We start from the raw sequence: 20,870 nt of genomic DNA, 5'->3' as shown, positions 1-20,870 counted from the left end.
GTTATATATACATAATTAATACAAACTGGGAATGTATAGCTGAAATTTTATTCACTCGATTTATTACAAATAAAGCCCAAGTTGTCTAAAAGCAGTTAGGGTGCTCATGTACAAGAATTTATAGTCTTTTGGAATCGAGATCATCCAGACTCTAAGAATAGCTGAAATTGTGATCGATAGTAGGTTGCAGGCTTCACTCTAATAATAGAAACAGTTCCTGCATGACAGCATGGGATTCAGACTACAAGCTCTATCTTGATTCACAGAGATGTATTTTAGAAAGATCTTTGAGTATAAAACATCACTAAACATCTCTCCTCAAGAGCCAAAGGACCATGTTGGCAAAAGTGGGACTGTTAAAAATGTTATGTGCTCTGTAATCAAGGCGGGCACTTTACTAAAATAAGCCTTGGCAACTACTGGTCACGTGCAGTGTTTAACCAGATTATACCTGGATTCAAACTGTTTGGACCCAGCAGTATTTTCTTCAAAGCACAGTTCCGTTCATAATATAGAGTAGTACTACCTCAGAGGAGACAGGAAGACGTGAGGACTGACTAATTCAGGTCAAAGGTGCACTTTTTTCCCCTGTTCTAATAGTTTCAGCTTCGATGTGGTCACAAATGTCTTCACTATCCTTTCACTTGGTGATTTAAAGGGAGATGTATTTTTCTCTATTAAAATACTGCATTTTATTTACTTAATTTGGTTAATTTTAGTATTAAAACCATGGAAATGGTGAAAAACAAGTGGGATCATTTTGGCACTAACTTTGAGACCCTGTCCATCTGGATAACTGAGAAAGAAAAAGAACTCAATGCCTTGGAGACGTCATCATCTGCCATGGACACACAAATCAACCAAATTAAGGTGACCTGCTCACAAGTTATATTTATAATCCATCTCTAGCTTTTAAGAGCACCTTTCTTACGTTTCATCAAATGCTATCTGACCCCAGGACAAATATTTCATTGCCATGTGACTCTATTAAAATTAAATTCACACAAAATGCTAAGCTAAGAGGTCTTGACTGATACTGGGCAACGCTTAATAGATGGAATTATGTATTAATACTGACTGACTTATGCATTCAAAGTCATTTTTGTGTGCAATATCATTAAAATGTTTTTATGGTTACATTATTCTTTTCCTTGACTTTGAATTAGCGCCATTAGAGTTCCCTGTTGATGGATTTATATGCCATGAAATATATTCATCATCTACAACCTTAGTTTTTAAGAACAAGTCTAAATGTCTAGCTTAAGTATTAGTAGCATTTACCCTCACCAACCACAAAGAAGGGTTCAAGAAATTGCTTTCTTTAGGTGAAGCAATCAGATTCCATTGCTTTAACACTGGCATTTATGACGCCTCTGGGGGTGTGGACCGAGATGTTCTGATATGCTGTCCCACAGTTCTCGGATAACCATGTGTATAAACTGTCATCATCCACTTCATTCAAATAGCGTACCAAAAAAAATGAGCTGAAAGAAATGAATCCTGAGCATTCATTTCTCTCTCTTCTGTGCTATTTTTACACAACACATTTTCAAACTCCAGCCACTTCTTTTTCTGTCTCAGCTCATTTTTTTGGAATGGGAAAACCCTCTGCCATTTCATTTGATTAAATATAATAAAATGAATAACAAGGTAAGGGAACGTTTCACATTATGACTCAGAAGAAGTCATTGCCACGTGCATGGTGGGAGGTGCAATATGGTTTAGCTAAGATTACATGCTGGACAGATTGCCTATCAAACATCTTCTGCAGTCAAGGGTACCCGGAGTTTAGTGTCTGCAGTCTAGCTTATGTCCTATGTGATACAGCAGGAAAAACAGCTACCCAACCATTAAGGAATATCCGAGAAATATGTTTAATTTCTAAAACTGTTTGTAAAGTTGCCATTTAATAATTTCCACTAAATTCTAAGAAAATAAACAATAGTCCATTTAAATAGTTTCATCTCAAAATTTTTCTTTCAAAAAACTTTGACATAAACCCTTTTAACTTGTTTATCCTTTCTCTAAATTCACTTTTCTATTTTTTAAACCTTAATTCCACAACTTCTGAAATACGTCAGTAATCAAAAGTATCACATTGTTACTCTTTAAGAAACAAAATAATCATGTATTTTATTTTTAAGTGTATAAGCATTCAATTGTGGATTGCCATGCCATCAAGCTAGAAATACATTTTAATATTCTGATATGGCACTTTGAAAAGTATCTAAAAATGAATATGAATAACAGGAAAAATATATCTGCTAGAAATAAGCAAAGATAGAGTTGAATTTATTGTACAGTGGAATCATAAGTTCATGTTCTATTTCCAAACAGAAGACTGGGTTATAGGAAATATTCAAAATATGTAAACACTTGTCATAGTATTTTCACTTTAAAACAGTTTTAGGATTAAAATTAATAATGCATTTGCATGTTACCATGAAGATATCTATAATCTCATTTTAGTTATTTATTACATGCTGTTCCAGATTGACTAATTTCTTATTCATTCCTAATGATAACTCAGAAATGATAAAAACATTCAGTAGGTTCATCTTCCATCTTCTCTTCTTGGACTGGAATTTTTTCTGCCACAACCCAGCAGTATAATTATATAGTTAGCATCTATGAATTTGTTAATGGCTTGTATTATGCTGAAAATGAAAAATTTTTATCTTAACTAAGGTTATTTCACTAAGGTGTTGTAAGAGCCTACTACAACTATTAGCACATAAAAAACTCAAAATATATTCGTTGAATTTTTTAGTAACTTTTCCAGAAAAATCATCTTAAAAGACAGCAAAACAAAGAAAGATTGTATCAATGCTCAAACAACAAGCGTCCATTAGCTATATCACTTTAGTCACAAACATAAAAATGCAAACAAATAAATGAAGTATCCCTGGCACTAATCTGATGCCAGTTATTTCTGACTGTCTTATCTAGACAGAAGTTGTTTCTTACTCTGTTGCTTCACCTGGACAGAAGTCATGTATTTTTCTGGGGTAACACTATTTTCTATTTAAATTATTTGGAACTGAAACTTGTCTGGATTTTTAGCTTTATTTTGATTGGATTATTTGGATTTTTTCTCAGAGAAATAGTTTTTCATCTATGTTTATAAGAAACCTCTGTCCCCAACACACACACACACACACACACACACACACACACACGCTCAGTTCTTTCACAGTTTTCAGTACTCTTTCTGTATTGGGTAATAGATAAAATGTCCTCCTGCCCCAAACAGAAATCATAGTCTGTAGGTTCTTTACTGTCAAGTCCGTAGCTAGTGAATAAAGCAGTGATTCCCAGAGTGGATTTCCTGGGTCAGCAGCAGTGAATCACCCCAGAAGTTGTACAGCTGCAAAGTGGGCCTCACCTTAGACCCAGTGAGTCTGAGTCCCTGAGGATGGGGCCAGGTGACCCTACTGTATTCCGAATTTGGACATCATTGGCATAAAGATTAGTTGATAAACTTTAAAAGACTAGGTTGAAGCAGAAGCAGAAAATTTTTTTAGCTTGATAAAGTATGAAAAACTAAACTACATTCTAGGAAAATTAAATGTATGTCAATGTTAGCATTCCTGTGAGTTTGGGAACATATTGCTTCCCAGACCAATTGGTCAAAATTCTCAACTCATAGAATAAGAAGAGAACTTTCTGAATCTTCAAACAAATAGTAAGAGTTCCTGGGTCACGTTTCTGCTGCCTTCCCTTCAAGCAGGGTGGGTGTTTCTCCTTACTCTCCAGCCAGAGAGCGCGCCCACCGTCAGTGTGTGTCTATCCGACTTTGTGTGCCTATCCTTCCCAAACGAGGTCAGGGAACCCACGGTGTGTGTTTGTAGCTGCTCTACAGTGGTACAAATATGTTGAAATGCCAGTTAAGGAAAATTCTGCTGATTTTCTCTCTGCAGATGATTGTATCATTTCAGGAAGGCAAGCTTGCTCAGCCTACCTTGTCATTTTTCTTGTTTTAAATATTAGGTCATGATTAAGGAAATAGAAAGTAAGATCAGCAGCATTACAGGACTAGAAGAAGAAGCTCAGTCTTTTGCTCAGTTTATTACCACTGGAGAATCTGCTCGCATCAAAGCCAAGTTAACACAAATAAGAAGATACTGGGAAGAGCTCCGAGAACATGCACAGAGTCTGCAAGGAATAATCCTGGGACATTTATCTCAGCAGCAGAAGTTTGAAGAGAATCTTAAAAACGTAAGAATTGGCCCATGCATGCTAAAGTTACCTATTTCAGATTGCATTTTATAAATCACCCAAAAATAATAGAATGAGGGAAAAAGACACAATTTGCCAGTTCCAACAAGTTGTCAGTGATGACTGAGAGTATAATTTATATGTAACCTTTTTGGGGAGAATATAAAAATGTCATTATATATTGTGTTCAGAAAGATATTATGGCTTAATTAGATTTCTTTCAAATAGTGGGATACATTGATTTTGTTTTTCTTTTTAATTTATTTTATCATCACATTGAAAGTTATCCAAAAAAGATAAGCATACTGTTTCCCCAGCAACCTTCTCTGTCTTGATGTATGTCTTCCCCACCATATTTTCATATTTTACCAATGTTTTAGATCCAGCAGTCTGTGTCTGAATTTGAAGATAAACTTGCTGATCCAGTTAAAATATGTTCTTCAGCTACAGAAACATACAAAGTTCTCCAAGAACATATGGTAATAGCATGTTTCAACATTTCTCCTTATTTATCTGCTCAGAAATGTGATAATTCCTGTTTTAAAAGAAAACAGTAAATATTTCTATGACAGTTAAGTTTGAAAAAAATTGTATGTTACTTGAGGAATAATATGATCGAATATATTTACTTCATATAGTACAAGAAATATAACTATACAAATAAGCTTTTGTTAAAAATATTTATTAAAAGTAGTCATTTAAGATATATTTTTCTCATAATTAAAACATGTAGCTTTTTCAGATTTATAGCTTTAATAAATCCTGTTACCTCTTGCCAACATTATAAAAAATGAAATGTGCAGAAAATATGCATATATTTGCATAACAGATTTCAGATTTTAACCCAATACACTCGGATGTGCAAAGACTATGTACTCACTGATTTTTTCCTCAATGGCTAGCTTTTTTGGTCTGGTCCCTGAACTGGTAACCACTGTGAAAGTTAAGTCACTCAGTCGTGTCCAACTCTTTGCGACCCCATGGACTATAGCTTTCCAGGTTCCTCCATTCATGGGATTTCCCAGGCAAGAATGCTGGAGTGGGTTGCCATTTCCTTCTCCAGAGGAATCTTCCCGACCCAAGGATCAAACCCAGGTCTTCTGCATTGCAGGCAGACTCTTTACGGTCTGAGCCACCACAGAATCCCAACCACTGTGAGATATGTTTCAAAGCAACAGATGCTTCTGGCAGAATTTAGAGGAAGGAGCAAAGCAAGGGAACATGGGCAAAGATACTCAAAAGAAGTGTGTTCATTAACACAAAAAATATGCTGTTGTTGCACAGTCACTGAATCACGACTGACTCTTTGTGACCTCATGGACTGCAGCACCCCAGGCTCTTCTGTCCTTCACTGTCCCCCATACTTTGCTCAAATTCACGTCCAACTAATATATATATATATGTGCGTATATATATATATGTAGCACATATATATATATACACATATAATCCCTATCATGTGTGCATGCATGAAAATGTATATATTAACGCAGAGAAGAGGATGCAGTAATAACAAACAATTGACAAAAACACAACTGGAAGGGCAAGTGGAATTTCTATCATTTGAATTTTTATGGTAAGAAATGCATTATATTATAACTTATACAATTTCTTAAGAAATAACCCCCAAATGAGAAAAAGTAGGAAAATCGGACTTGATGGAATTGTTTTAATAGACAACTAAATTAACAGTTGAGTACCAGAGAGAATAATGCATTTTTTTTTTAACCATTTGGATTTCCTAAACCAAGTTGTTTTTCTCTGTCTTGACTTTTTGACCTATAAAATGGGGAATAATGAAAGAGCATACCTCTTAGGGTTCTTCTGAAGAGTAAATGACTTAATGTACGTAATGTGTATAACACAGTGCCTGCCACATTCTCAGGTACCCTAATTGTTGTTATCATGGATTCTCGATGTCAGCTATGTCAGTCCTAACTTACCATAGATATTTTAAATAAAATTACAGCATGTTGCATGTAGCTCCTGTAAATCAGGAATAGTGTTTTTAAATACTTGTGCTGTAACATGAATAACAATTTTCACATATTATCTAAATCCTTAAGGGAAAGTTAAAATTATCCCTATAAACAGGGACAGTTTCTTATTTGGGGAATAGTTTCTGTTCTCATCTTTGACTTCTGCATTTATGAAGAAATTGTCACTCTGTCTTGCTGAAAATCACACCCAGAGACATTTTTTAGTACCACAACTGTTTATTGTGACATTGGGGAAATGTTTGGTGATAACTGGTCTCAAGGGAAAATATGGGTCTCCTTCCTTGGTGCTGGGACTTTATTGCACTCTTTCGCCCTCGCATCAGGATCTCTGTCAGGCCCTGGAATCGCTGACCAGCACGGTGGCTGCCCTGTCAGCCAGCGCTCGGAAGGTATCCAACAGAGACTCCTCCATCCAGGAGGCTGCAACCATGCAACGGAGCTATGAGGGTTTGCTCGGTCGGGCGAAGGAGAGACAGACAGAGCTGGAGAAGCTGCTGGCCTGCTGGCAGAGGTGAGCAGCCTTCCTTCTCCCATTGGCAGCCAGGGTATCAATAGCTACTCTTTAGTGGAAAATTCTGAACTTTGAGGAATGAGAAGCGATCATCCCACACGTAAAACTCCTCAACTCACGTGCCTACCATGGGAAGACACCGATCTTCATTATAAGATGAAGTCCCCTAGTTGTGGAAAGGATGCGTGTCTGTCTTTACACATGGTACAGATATAAGCACATGGGCAAGTTCATACACAAACGCAAAAAGAGGGGTTTTTGGACTTTCACACCCAGAAAAAGACAACCAACACTGTGGCATTTATCATGGTTACTGTTGAACTCCCCGACTTCAGAAAGGTTTAGTTTTCAAATATGATAATTTTGCAAGACTTTGTTTCTGATCTCTGCTTTCCACAGGCTAGAGAAAGAACTGTCAACCTTTTTGACTTGGTTAGAGCGGTGTGAAGCTATAGCCAGCTCACCAGAAGCCGACATTTCTGCAGACAGAGTCAAGGTGGAGAGTGAACTTCAGTCAATACAGGCAAGTTCAAGGAAGTGCGAGGGAATGAAATGCTCTTTGCAATGGCTGCATTGTAAAAACAAAATGAAGAACCAAACCTTCTCTCCAACTTAGCTTCTTGTTTTCATTTCGTGATCCTGAAGAGAACAGCCCTGACCTGAAAGACAAAGTCACGGTAAACTTTGTGATGACCACTTTCCACAGTATACTAGAAAATCCTGTAGCATAATGTCTGGCACTTGAATATAAATTATCTGGCAGGGGAGTTGAAGGAGAAGTGGGTGGAAACATAGATGAAACAAGACTGACTCTCAATGAGTGATTTTTTTTTTTTTGGCTGCACTGAACGGCATGTGGGATCTTAGTTCCCCAGCCAGGGATCAAACTCATGTCCTCTGTAATGGAAACACAGAGTCCTAACCAGGGAAATCCCTCAATGAATAGTTTTTGAAGTTGGATAATAGCTATATTCTTTATACTTTTGTATTTGTATAAATTTGGGATAAGTTTAAAAAGAAAGAAAGAGAGAGAGAGAAGTAATACAATGTAGAAAGAAGTCACAGTAATGATTATTTTCAAGCAAGACGCCAAAAAGTGAATAAGCAAAGTACAAGAGATCGAAAGACGAAGAATTCTAGCTTATTACATCCTTTAAGAAGCCAACTTTTTAAACTTTAAAGAATCTCTCAGTGTTATTGAAACTACAGACAATGCTACTGATTTCTGAAGATTAATAACTTGCTTTAAGTGATGCTATCTGTGCCAGAAAATTTCACAAGCAAAATTGCTTCAGCAAAGAGATTTATTGTGTAACAGATTTGCAGCCCAATTTTCTCCCTTCCCCTTTTATAAAACACTTAAGAAGAAAATGGATTCTTTTACTTTTCATAATTTCTTCTCTAAAAATTCCATCAGTGCACGTCTGTAGCTTCTGGTCCTATTCTCCCAACTTCAGATGTTCTCCTACTTTGACTTTGAGGGTTTCCCATGCTCTTGGTTCTCTTGCTTTTCTAGTTTATTAAACACAGTTTATTAATGCAGTAGTTCTGCATTAATCTCTCCAAAAGTTCCTGCTCAGAAGTCTCCGATGACTGTCCTGTCTGGGTAATCCACAATCTGCAATCTGGTGTTTATCTTCTTACAGTTAGAGTGTGGGGAATTCTAAGAGGGAAAGTCATTGCTCCTGTTCATAAAATTATCTGTGCATATCAAAATGTATTCTTACATGTCTCTGAATGGAAAACAGGTCTATTCAAGTTAGAGAGCTACAAAGGGGGCTGCAGGCCCACATACAGGAACTGTGTCAACTAAGCTGCTCCCTGCCCCAGTCTGAACCTTCCTTGTACGTTCCAGCCTCCTGGCCTTGTGTCCTTCATCTTACTCAGATTTGCTTTGTTATCTTTCCTGGCTTCCATAGACAGTCCTTCCTCTGATACCTTTAGCAATTTTGCTTTTATCACACATTTAACCTCCCTACAAAGGAGAAAGAGCATCATCTATGTGCCACGCTGCGGCTGCTGCTAAGTCACTTCAGTCGTGTTCGACTCTGTGTGACCCCATAGACGGCAGCCCACCAGGCTCCCCCTTCCCTGGGATTCTCCAGGCAAGAACGCTGGAGTGGGTTGCCATTTCCTTCTCCAATGCATGAAAGTGGAAAGTGAAAATTGAAAGTGAAGTCGCTCAGTCGTGTCCGACTCTTAGCGACCCCATGGACTGCAGCCCATCAGGCTCCTCCATCCATGGGATTTTCCAGGCAAGAGTACTGGAGTGGTTTTATCACACATGTGACCTCCCTACAAAGGGGAAAGAGCATCATCTATGTGTCACGCTACAGCTGTCCATATAGTGCTTCCTGTCCTGTTGTATGAAAATAAAATGAAGAGCCTTTAAGCTCCCTGCTTTGGCCTAATGTCATTTTTAAACCCAGAGACTCACCATGTTCCCAGTTCCTAGACTTGCACCTCTGGCATTGAGATATATGCATAGCTTTTCCTCAGCAGGTTATTCTTTGATTCTTTTCACCTACTCAGTTTCTTTATTCTGAAAGAAATTCCACAGCTTCTAAATTTGCCTAACAATATAACTCAGACTGTTGGAAAACTAATTCGGGTTTCAGAAGCATTTTTAACATTGCATTAGAGGTCGTGCTGTGTGTGCTCAGTTGCTGAGTCACATCTGATTCTTTGGGGCCCCGTGAACTGTAGTCCTCTGCCCATGGGATTTTCCAGGCAAGAATACTGGAGTAGGTGGCCATATCCTTCTCCAGGGGATTTTTCCCAACCCAGGGATCGAACCCTTGTGTCTGGGGTCTCCTGCATTGGCACATAGAATCTTTACCCCTGAGCCACCTGGGAAGCCTTGCATTAGAGGTTAAGTGGATCCAATTCTAAATCAAGGGATAAAAACTCTTCTTCACCTCGTCCTAATGACCTCCATTTTGCAAGAACACAAAGCCTTTGGACAACAACCATCACGTCGTGTGGTCCTTCCTGGTCAGTCTTGTTAGGATGAAATCTGTAATCCATTCTTTTTCTCTCAGGTGCTGCAAAATGAAGTTGTGTCCCAGGCTTCCATCTACAGCAACCTATTGCAACTAAAGGAATCCCTCTTCTCAGTGGCCTCCAAAGATGATGTGAAAATGATGAAACTGCAATTGGAGCAGTTGGATGAGAGATGGAGAGATTTGCCCCAGATAATTAGCAAAAGGTTGGGTTTCAAACAAACTTCTAGTTTTGCTCATTTTTTAAAACAGTGAGCATATAAATTAAGAAAGCTTAGTTTTGTTTACTTTTACTTAACCCCATTGTTTGAGCATAAAGAGAAGAAAACTAATCATCATTTATAAATCAAAGTGCTTAAAACTAGTATTTCAAATGACCCTCAATTCAAAATTTGTCTTGTAATCAAGGCAAATGATCAAATTAGTTGAATGATATTAAAGAGTGTAGGATTACTCATGTTTTAATTATTGTTGCTCAAGTTGTTTATATATAGGAAAAGAATGGTAAATAAAATTTTACCTCACATGATATTTCTCAACAGAGGATATGTATTTTTCCCATTTCATGCCAGTCTTATAGAGAACAGGAAAATTATTATTATCATATTAAAAGGAGACAAACATGGATTAAATCTTAACTGACTAGATGGTTAACAATTGACATCTACATATTTCTAATATGCCAGAAAACAAGTTTTTGTCTTAAATTGGTATTGATTATCCATGTAATGTGGAAAAAAACAGTTAACCTTTTTAGTCAATTTTTAATTTATTTTTCAGCAAATATTTACTGAGTTTTAATGAGTAGCACACGCGTCTGTGTGCTGAGGTTAGCAATGTAAACAGAGTTCCTCTCTTTACCTCTGTGGAGCTTGTATTTTTCTGTTGTCTATTCATTCAAATACTCAATTAGCAAATATTTATTGGGTACCTGTTGAGTGTGAGACAACTTATCAGACACTGAAACCATAAAAATCAGTAAAACCCAAGGGCAAGTATTTTATAGATCAGCATGGGAATAACAAGAAACCCAATGAGAGGGGAGCGCAGGATATTACAGAAGCCAAGACAAAGAACATTTGAATGGGTTCATGAAAGGCTGACAAAAGGATTTTGGTGCCAAACTCTTGAAAGATGAGTAACTTTCTACAAAATAGAGAAGGATCTGCCCTCCACTACCCTCCCAGAGAAAAAGTAAAAGGATTTTACAAATGATACAAATGTATGAAAGCATTCAAAATATAATCTATGCATGTAAAGATAACATGTAGAAGATTTTACAAGTATTAAAGCATGAGATTCTATTTAAAGAGTTGAACTTCGGAAATTGCCTAATCTTGGTTGTGCTGGGTGTTCTTTGCTGCATGAAGGCTTTTCTCTAGTTGCAGTGAGCTGGGGCAACTCTAGATGCGGTGAGCAGTCTTCTCATTGCGGCAGCTTCTCTCATTGTGGCTCTTGGGCTCAGGCTCAGTTAATTGTGGTGCACAGGCTTAGTTGCTTCACAGCAGATGGAATTATCTCGGACCAGGGATCAAAAGCATGTCCCCTGCATTGGCAGGCAAATTCTTATCCACTGTACCACTATGGAAGTCCTAAGGTTATCCTGAATGCCCGCCTTGGGCTCTGAACTCCGATCGCCTATTGTTTGTCGATCTAATTCATTCATGACACAAGCAATGATTGATCCCTGACCCTATTCCAGATACTTTTCTAGGTACTGAGTTTATAGCAGTAAGCAAAGCAAGACCTATGTCTTATTGGGTGAAGGGAAAGATATATAGATCATTAATCAAAAGAATGAACAAGACCATTTCAAGTGGTGTTCAGTAATATGAAGACAACAGAATAGGATGACATGGGAGGGGCTGTAGATTGGGTGGCCAAGCAAAGCCTCTCAGGGGACTTGACATCAGATTAAGATCTGAATACTATATACAAAGCATGTTCGGGGTACTTTGGGGACAAAGCATACAGGCAGAGGAAGCAAAAAAGGGCAGAGGCTCTTAGACAGTCATGAGCTGACATATTGAGGAAACAGAGATGAGTGAAGCATGGGGCAGCGCTGTATCAGATGAGGTCAGAGAAGTTGATTACTTGGGATCCCTTGCAGACCACAGTAAGGAGCCTTGGAGTTTTGCCTCCTTGTATGCGACAGAAAATTGCCCCCATGTTTAAGCTTGGCAGGGATGTTCTGATTATATTAAGATAATTTCTGGTTGTTACCTACAAAGTGGATGGTAGGGAGGCCATGGTGGCAGGAAGGAGGCTGGTAGAGGCAAGAGATGAAGAGATTTAGGCCAGGGTATAGAAAGGGAGAGAAGAGCACAGAACATACCGTGACGGGGTGCTGGCAAGATCAACACAGATCAGACGTGGTGGTAAAGACAAGGGGATGAAGAGTGACTCGCAAAATCATCTGGGTGCATGGTGAGGACGTTAACTGAGATGGGGAGAGAAATGGGGCTTGAGAAGTAGAAAACGTCAAGAGTTCTGGTCTGGCCATGTATGACAGCTTTGCTTTTGCCCTTGATTAGAAACATGTCATTAATTTTTTCTGTCCAGATGCGAGGCATTTTAATGTTAACACTTTTCTGTACATAGGATTAACTTCCTTCAGTCTGTGGTTTCCCAACACCAGCAATTTGATGAACTGCTGCTTTCCTTTTCTGTCTGGATTAAGCTGTTCCTCAGTGAATTACAAACTACTTCTGAGATAAGCATAGTGGACCATCAAGCAGCTCTTACACGGCACAAGGTAAAGTTTGTTAAGATTGAAGAAGAATTTATTCATAAAATAGAGTTCTTGAATTATAAAGGGATGCAACATTAAAGAACACTGGCAACAATTTAACTTCTTATTAATATGCAAATGTTTTAACAATTGAGTATATGGGTCCAGGCAACATGTTATGCAGACAAATTAAACACATAAAGCCACTTCAGATAAAATCGGCAACCACCTTAAGAGACTGCTCCTTCAAAGTAGAGCAAATGATTTCTAGAGTGAATGATATGATAATGTTCATTTTTAAGCTTCTAGTTTGCTTTGTTACAGTGCTGAAAACTAATACTGAATTCTGATGCTTTAATGATAGAGTTTTTCTGAATTACCCTTTAGCTCGAAAGTTATTTAAAATTCGTGATTTATTTTCCTTATTCATAATTTACGTAAAACAGCTGTTAAGGCATCAAAATATAAAATATTTAATAAGATTCTGACCATCAAGCATTGGGATAGTTGGACATAAGCTATATAATAAGTTTATAACAACATTTAGTAATAAAACATTTAATATTTGTTGAGTGCTAACTCTATGCTGGGTTTGCTAATTGGTTTTACCCGGAAGAAAAGTACTTTATCGTATCTTCCTGTTACAAGACAGGGGTGGTATCTTCCTTAATGATTTACATTCCAAAGAAATGGCTCCCCCAGTCCCTGAGAAAGATATTCTGAGTTGTAAAATTGGCCAGAGGCTTTAAAAATATTTATCTCACAAAGGGGCAGAGAGGGAATTTGTACATTTTCTAGTGTAAATGCTCAAAAAAGCCCTCAAAAGTTTAGTAGTCAAGCTAAGGAGAACAGGCATTAATGTTCATCTGTTCCTATACTCCTTTCTTAGAAATTGTTGATATTAGCTCTAATTATAATTATAAATACTATAATTTGTATATAAATCTATTACTATAATATGTAAAATGTAAATATATGTGTTATATATAATAGAGCTTAGCTCTAATATATAAATATTATAATTTGCATGTAAGTGAATTATTATAATATATAAAATGTAAATTTAAAGTGTTGGCCAAAAAGTTCATTATGGAAAAACCTAAATGAACTTTTTGGTCAAGTTAATATAATATGAATCATAGATCATAGAGCTAATTCCATAAGTTAGTAATTCTAAATAGAATCTAATGAATTTATTCTAAAGTACAGCTAATTCCATAAATATTTTAGTTATATCCTGCATATATGTATAGGTAAATAGCTTCCCAGGTGGTGATAGTGGTAAAGAACCCACCTGCCAATGCAGGAGACCTAAAAGGCATGGGTTCAATCCCTGGTTCAGGAAGATCCCATGGAGGAGGGCATGGCACCCACTCCAGTATTCTTGTCTGAAGAATCCCATGGGAAGAGAAATCTGGCAGGCTACAGTCCATGGGGTCGCAAAGAGTCAGATACGACTGAAGTGACTTAGCATGTGGTGTGCACATATAGTTAAAAAAAAAATTGAAAATTTGGATGATTTTAAAAGTATATATGTATGATGTATTTATACACATACACACATATATATTTGTTGTTTAGTTGCTAAGTCATGTAGGACTCTTTTGTGACCCCATGGACTGTAGCCCACCAGGCTCCTCTGTTCATGGTGTTTCCCAGGCAAGAATACTGGAGAAGGTTGACGTTTCCTTCTCCAGGGGATCTTCCCTACTCTGGGACTGAACCCATGACTCCTGCGTTGACAGGCAGATTCTTTACCACTGAACTGCCTGGGAAACCCATGTATAATTTCTTGTAACTATTTCTGTCCATGGAGTAATTATTTTCTGTGAAATGAATTATTTTCAAATGAGAGTTGTGTTTTATGTGAAATATATAGATAAACAAAACAGGAGAAATTTTAAGAATGTTTCTACAAGATTCACCGTAGTTGACCTTTAAGTACTATGCTATCCGTTGCATTTAAAGTATATCTTGACATCACAAATCTGTATCTGTGTGAGTTAAGCACACTGCATCTGGGAAATCACTAACTCTCTCTGCTCTTTCAGGACCACGTGGCGGAAGTAGAGAGCAAAAAAGGAGAACTGCAGAGTCTGCAGGGTCACCTGGCAAAGCTGGGTGCCCTGAGCCGCGCCGAGGACCTTCATCTTCTCCAGGGCAAGGCGGAGGACTGCCTGCAGCTGTTTGAGGAGGCCAGCCAGGTTGTGGAGAGGCGGCAGCATGCCCTGTCCCAGCTGGCCAAATTCCTGCAGAGCCACGCCTCTCTGTCAGAGAGTCTCCACCAACTGAGGCAAACAGTAGAAGCAACCCACAGTATGAATAAGAAACAGTCTGACTTATTAGAAAGGGACCTAAACGATGCTATTAGAAATGTGAAAACACTAGAATCTGCTGCCATCAGTCTTGACGGCCTTCTTACCAAAGCCCAGTACCATCTCAAAAGTGGAGGTTCTGAGCAGAGAACATCCTGCAGAGCCACCTCAGATCACCTCAGCGTGGAATTAGAGAGGATCCAGAACCTTCTGGGAACCAAGCAGAGTGAGGCGGATGCCCTGGCAGTATTGAAGAAGGCCTTCCGAGATCAGAAAGAGGAGCTGCTGAAAAGCATTGAGGACATCGAAGAAAGGACTGACAGAGAGAGGCTGAAAGATCTAACCCGACAAGCGCTTCAGCAGAGGTGAATGGCAACTGCCTGGAAGTCGGTTGCCAAGAGTTAATTCCTTTGCTTTTCATTTGTTCTGGAATTAACTCTTGTGCAAAACTATAATAGTACCATGTTTAGTGACTTGTTTCTAAAATGTTTTGAGGGGACCTCCCCGGTGGCCCAGTGGTTAAGACTCCACACTTCCACTGCAGGGGACACAGATTGATCCCTGGTCAGGGAACTAAGATTCCCACATGCCACAGCGCTTGCATATATGTGAATGAGTGAATGAAAGTCACTCAGTCGTGTCTGACTCTTTGCAACCCCATGGATTGTAGCCTGGCAGGCTTCTCTGTCCATGGAATTCTCCAGGCAAGAATACTGGAGTGGGTAGCCATTCCCTTCTCCAGAGGATCTTCCCAACCCAGGGATCGAACCCAGGTGTCTTGATTTGCATGCGGATTCTTTACTGGCTTGGCCACCGTAGGATAAAATTAATGACTATTTTAGCACTTAAGAAGTACTAAAATGTCTTTGTTTTCCTTAAGGACTTTCCTAAGAGCTATATATAAGCCATTTTGAGATCTTATTTACAATAGAGTATATTGATCATACTATCTATTTTTAAGCAGTTTTTAGCTGATAGAAGAAGGGACTCATCTTCGTTAGCAAGAATGACAAGCTAAGGAGAAAGGAAGTGAAATGGATTTGTATTTCTGGTGGTAAAATATGAGGGAATTTTTCCCAGTGGCTTCTAGCCTATGAGAAAGTACTGGGGTGAATTCATTAGTTGACAGTGAGTGATAGGAAACTGTGGGTAGAAAATGCGGCGAGAAATGGAAAGGAAGCCTCGGGCACTTGGTAAGTGATATGCTGCCATTTGAGATTTATATTCGTTCACTTAAAGTGGAACCAATCAGCCTGACAAGGTGGTTCTCCCCAGCTACTTTTAACAGTTTGCTTAGAAGTGTGGAGAAGGCAGAGAAGTAGACGTAAGCAAAGTTTGTTGTTTTGTCAGGAAAGTTTAATAGAGAAGCTAAGAGGTCAAAGGTGTTTTTTTACAGTAAGTTTTCTAAGCAATATTTTACTATAGGCTTCCTTGCAATCCTTTTTTTCCTTCTTATTAGAACTTCTCCCACTCATCTCAGCATCACTTTCTCTTCCATTTTTTCAGGGGGCAAAGAAACAGCAGGGATGAGTCATACCAAGACATCCATAATTGATAAGGATTAGACTCACCCTGTCAAGATCATTGCCATTTGCTTCCTTTTAACCAGAATCAAACATTAAGCTAAAGGCGTTTGTTAGGTGATAATGACTACTGAGGTTGTATTCCTCATGGGCAATAAGCTATCTGACTATTTTAACAACAAATTTACAAAAGGAAATAAGATTTGGAAAGGAAAAATGGCCTCCAGAGTAGGGATAGAAGGAAGAGCCAAGTGTGACAAAGGAGCCAAGAGTTCACCCAGGAAATGTGCAATAAGATTGGTGCTGCATGACCCTCCCTAGCCTGCTCAGGCCAAGCTGACCGGGAGATCCTAAAACTGCTGAAGTTGCCCTGGGTTGGGTTCAAGGGCCACCTCAGTACACACAACGCTAAACTCACCAAAGTTGTACAGAGGCTACGGAAAATGTTGCCTGGACTAGATTGTTTTTTAAATTCCAGTCATGCCATACCTAGGTATTACTGGGTGACCTTGAACAAATCTTCTTATGAAATGGAACTATTGATAATACCTGTTCCTATCCACTTTGTTTGGGGAATTAAATGGGATAATGCACACAATCATCTCTATACCAAACTGCAAAAATTAAAAGAGTCAATGGCTGCCTCTCCATGGGCACTTTTTACAAATACTCAAATATTAAGGACCAAAAAAACCCTTTCTATGGTAATCTTAAAAAAAAAAAAAATAGGTAAAGTTTTAAAAACATACTAATTGTAAAGCTCAGTAAAACTATTTTTATTTTGAGTGAAATGACTGTGATTTTTAAATATTACTTTAATATGAATCAAACCTCACAGCATGGAAGAATTTCTTACCGATGAGCTTGTGATAAGTACTCAACTACTTTACCTCAAATGTTGGCCCTGGTCTTGAAATTCTTATAACATCAAAAGAAAATAGAAAAAGAATACAAACTTAATAGAAGTTTGAAGGTCAATGGTAAAAATGACTTCAAATGTTTTCTAAGTTACAGTCTAACTTATGCAAAATTAACTGTAAAAGCATCTTTATTCATTGATATACATAAACTGCTGTGTTAAAAGCTTTCCTAGCTATTGATATGCATGCTTTGTTTATGAAAGTGAAAGTCACTCAGTTGTGTCCGACTCTTTGTGACTCCATGGACTTAGCCTGCAAGGCTCCTCTGTCCTTGAGAGAAATTCTCCAGACCAGAACACTGGAGTGGTTAACCTATCCTTTCTCCAGCGGATCTTCCCAGCCCAGGGATCAAACCCAGGTCTCCTGCACTGCAAGTGGATTCTTTACTGTCTGAGCCACCAGGGTAGCCCTTATTTACAGAAAAGAAATAGTAGTTCAACACTTGTAGTAAAATAACATTTTAATTTGCAGGTTGAGAGTCTTCAATCAGTTAGAAGATGAATTGAATTCTCATGAGCATGAATTATGTTGGTTGAAAGATAAAGCTAAGCAAATTGCTCAGAAAGATGTAGCCTTTGCACCTGAGGTTGACAAGGAGATAAACCGCTTAGAGGTCACCTGGGATGATACCAAAAAACTAATCCATGAAAAGTAAGTAAAAAACTTCTCAGTTTTTGTTTTTAACTTTCTATTTATTTTGTGACATTGGGCCATTGCCCGTTGATTTGAGTTGGTCTGATCAAGAGTTTAATATCTTTTGCCATCTTAGGTATTCGCTGTCTCTTTAATAACATTAAAAATTTAGTCCTACAGAATTTTATTGAGGAAGTTTTCTTGAGACAGCAATTGCATGTGAAATTCGATACTCGGAAGTAAGAATTGTCAGCGTTTACAGGGTACCAGTAGGAGAGTCTTAACCACTGATTTGTTTTGTTTTGTTCTGTTATATTTGTTTATAATTGACATATGATTTACATACAGTAAAATTCACCCTAAGTGTATACCCTTAAACTATAAGAGTTTAACAAACTCATATAGTTGCATAAATATTACACCTATCAAGTGGTAAGAGTTGCACCACCTGAAAAATGCCCTCATGTCTCATTGTAATCTGTCCTTCCTCGCTTCCAACCCCTGGCAACTGTTGATCAGACGTCTGTCTCTGTAGTGTCTTCTTTCTTAGAATCACACATAAATGGATTCTTTCCAGTCTGAATGACTATAAATAAAGCATCTCTAAACACTCATGCTCACTTTTCGTGTGTACATCAGTTTTTACCACACTTAGTTAAATACCTTCTTTTACTGAGCACAAGTACATTGTGACGTGTATCCACAAAGTGCATTCTTTTTTTTAACAGCTGAGTGATATTCCATTTACTAAGTGTACTGAAGTTGATTTTTTCACCAGTTGATAGATATTTGGGATCTTCCCAGTTTGAATTACTACAAAAGCAACTGTAAACATTTATTTTTTATGTGTACATAATTTTTTATTATACTGTAGACTATTAATGTAGACTTTAAAAAATATAATCCTGCTGCACGAACTTTATTCTGTGTTATTAAACATTCTCTAAATTGTGATTTGGTAGAGGTTGCATGGTATTCAATTACAAGAATGTATCACAATTTATTCAGTTATTGGCCCATTTTTAACTTTGGGGTTATTTCTAATTTTTCTCCTATTATAAATAATGTTGTAGAGAATAGAATTGTACCCAAATCTTAGTGCACACCTTTTCCTTTGGAAAAATACCTGGATGAAGAATTGTTTGCTCAAAGGCATTTTAGTCTTTTAAACAAAAACTATTTCATATTTTAGCCTTTCTCAGGGGACTCATAGTCAATGAAAATTTGCATAATTTAAATGGAAAAGAAAATCTCATGTGAACTTTAATTATTGAGCAGTATATTTTCTTTGTTTTGTTTTTTGTCTTTTTTTGTGGCAGGGAGGCAGGTGGGTTTTCTTCCCTACAACATATAACCATGAAATAATTAAATCATGGAAAAAATCTTTTTTCACTTTTTGGAATTATTTTATTGATGTCTGAGCTCCTTACTAGACTATAAGCTTTTTTTCAAACCTAAATATTTTTATTTCATATTGGGGCATAGCAGATTAACAATGTTGTGATAGTTTCAGGTGAACAGCAAAGGGACTCAGCCGTACATACACATGTATCCATTCTCCCCCAACCCTCTTCCCATCCAGGCTTCCACAAAACATCAACTAGAGTTCCATGTGCTATACAATAGGTCCTTGCTGATTATCAGTTTTGAATATGGCAGTGTGTACATGACCTTCCCAAACACCCTAACTATCCCTTCCCCCAGCAACCTTAAATTCGTTTTCTGTGAGTTTCTTTCTGTTTTGTAAGTAAGTTCATTTGAAGAATTTTTTTTTTTTAATTTAGCAGACTTTGTTTTAATGTCTACGGCTAACGGCTGTGTGGATTCTTCATTCGTGGAGAACATTTTGGACACTAGAGTTGTCCGACTGACCAGAATGCTTTTGGCCTCAGTTCAGTAAAAATATGGTTTTCCCTTCATTCCAGCACTCATCAAAATACAGCAGTGCAGTTATGTATCAGGTCAATCATAGGGAACTCTTCCCGATACTGATATGTGACAATAAATGATGTATTTTCTTCATTATTACAGCCAGGGTCAATGCTGTGGACTTATTGATTTAATGAGAGAGTATCAGAATTTGAAGTCAGCCGTAACAAAAGTCCTAGAAAATGCCAGCAATGTGATTGCAACCAGAACTACTGTAAAAGATCAGGAAGACCTTAAGTGGGCCTTATCAAAGGTAATAATTCACAATGTATTTAGACATACTGTATTTTTTAGACTTTTCAGTAGATTTGTTGTTTACTCATAATGTATTCTCTTTTCGACTCCTGACAGTATATTTCAGTTCAGTTCAGTTCAGTCACTCAGTCCATCACCAACTCCCAGAGTTCACTCAGACTCACATCCATTGAGTCAGTGATGCCATCCAGCCATCTCATCCTCTGTTGTCCCCTTCTCCTCCAGCCCCCAATCCCTCCCAGCATCAGTCTTTTCCAATGAGTATATTTAGAGATAGCTAATTCATGCTGACAAGCTCAACCTTTATTTTTTATGAATACTTATATGCTAGGATCATAGCAATTCAAGAAAATTATATATTTTTTTCATTATTATCACTGGTTTCTGCTTAAGGTCAACCACAAATTAAATTTTTTAAAGACAAATGATTCTAAATACTTGCCTTATTACTGGCTGTTTTATTAACTAAGGAAACATTTATGTCCACAGCATGAAGCTGCCAAGAATGAAATGTGTAATAAACAGAAAGATTTGGATAACTTTACCAGTAAAGGAAAACAGTTGCTGTCTGAGCTGAAAAAAATTCACAGTGGTGATTTCATCGTGGTGAAAACAGACCTGGAAAGCACAGTGGACAAATGGCTAGATGTAAGCTCATCCTCTGTGATTCTATGAATAGTTTGTGTGCGTGGTCATTTCAGTCGTGTCCGACGCTGTGACCCTATGCACTGTAGCCCGCCAGGCTCCTCTGGCCATGGGATTTGCCAAGCAAGAATACTGGAGTGGGTTGCCATGCCTTCCTCCAGAGGATCTTTCCAACCCAGGGATTGAAG

General features: G+C 37.9%; 1 protein-coding gene across 1 annotated transcript in view; it reads left to right on the top strand.

Annotated features, from left to right (window-relative positions):
* The window catches only part of SYNE1 (spectrin repeat containing nuclear envelope protein 1), a 408,382-nt gene that overhangs the window by 105,129 nt on the left and 282,383 nt on the right, over positions 1–20,870 (top strand). The window contains exons 33-43 of the mRNA XM_052645623.1: positions 720–870; positions 3,991–4,218; positions 4,599–4,697; positions 6,542–6,729; positions 7,129–7,252; positions 9,771–9,937; positions 12,333–12,486; positions 14,514–15,142; positions 17,692–17,871; positions 19,885–20,035; positions 20,527–20,685. Of these exons, the coding sequence (XP_052501583.1) occupies positions 720–870; positions 3,991–4,218; positions 4,599–4,697; positions 6,542–6,729; positions 7,129–7,252; positions 9,771–9,937; positions 12,333–12,486; positions 14,514–15,142; positions 17,692–17,871; positions 19,885–20,035; positions 20,527–20,685 (2,230 nt within the window). The remainder of the gene's footprint in view (positions 1–719; positions 871–3,990; positions 4,219–4,598; positions 4,698–6,541; positions 6,730–7,128; positions 7,253–9,770; positions 9,938–12,332; positions 12,487–14,513; positions 15,143–17,691; positions 17,872–19,884; positions 20,036–20,526; positions 20,686–20,870) is intronic.

This window comes from Budorcas taxicolor, chromosome 9 (assembly GCF_023091745.1).
Source record: "Budorcas taxicolor isolate Tak-1 chromosome 9, Takin1.1, whole genome shotgun sequence".
Taxonomy (NCBI): domain Eukaryota; kingdom Metazoa; phylum Chordata; class Mammalia; order Artiodactyla; family Bovidae; genus Budorcas; species Budorcas taxicolor.
This window is presented reverse-complemented; position numbering and strand designations above follow the sequence as displayed.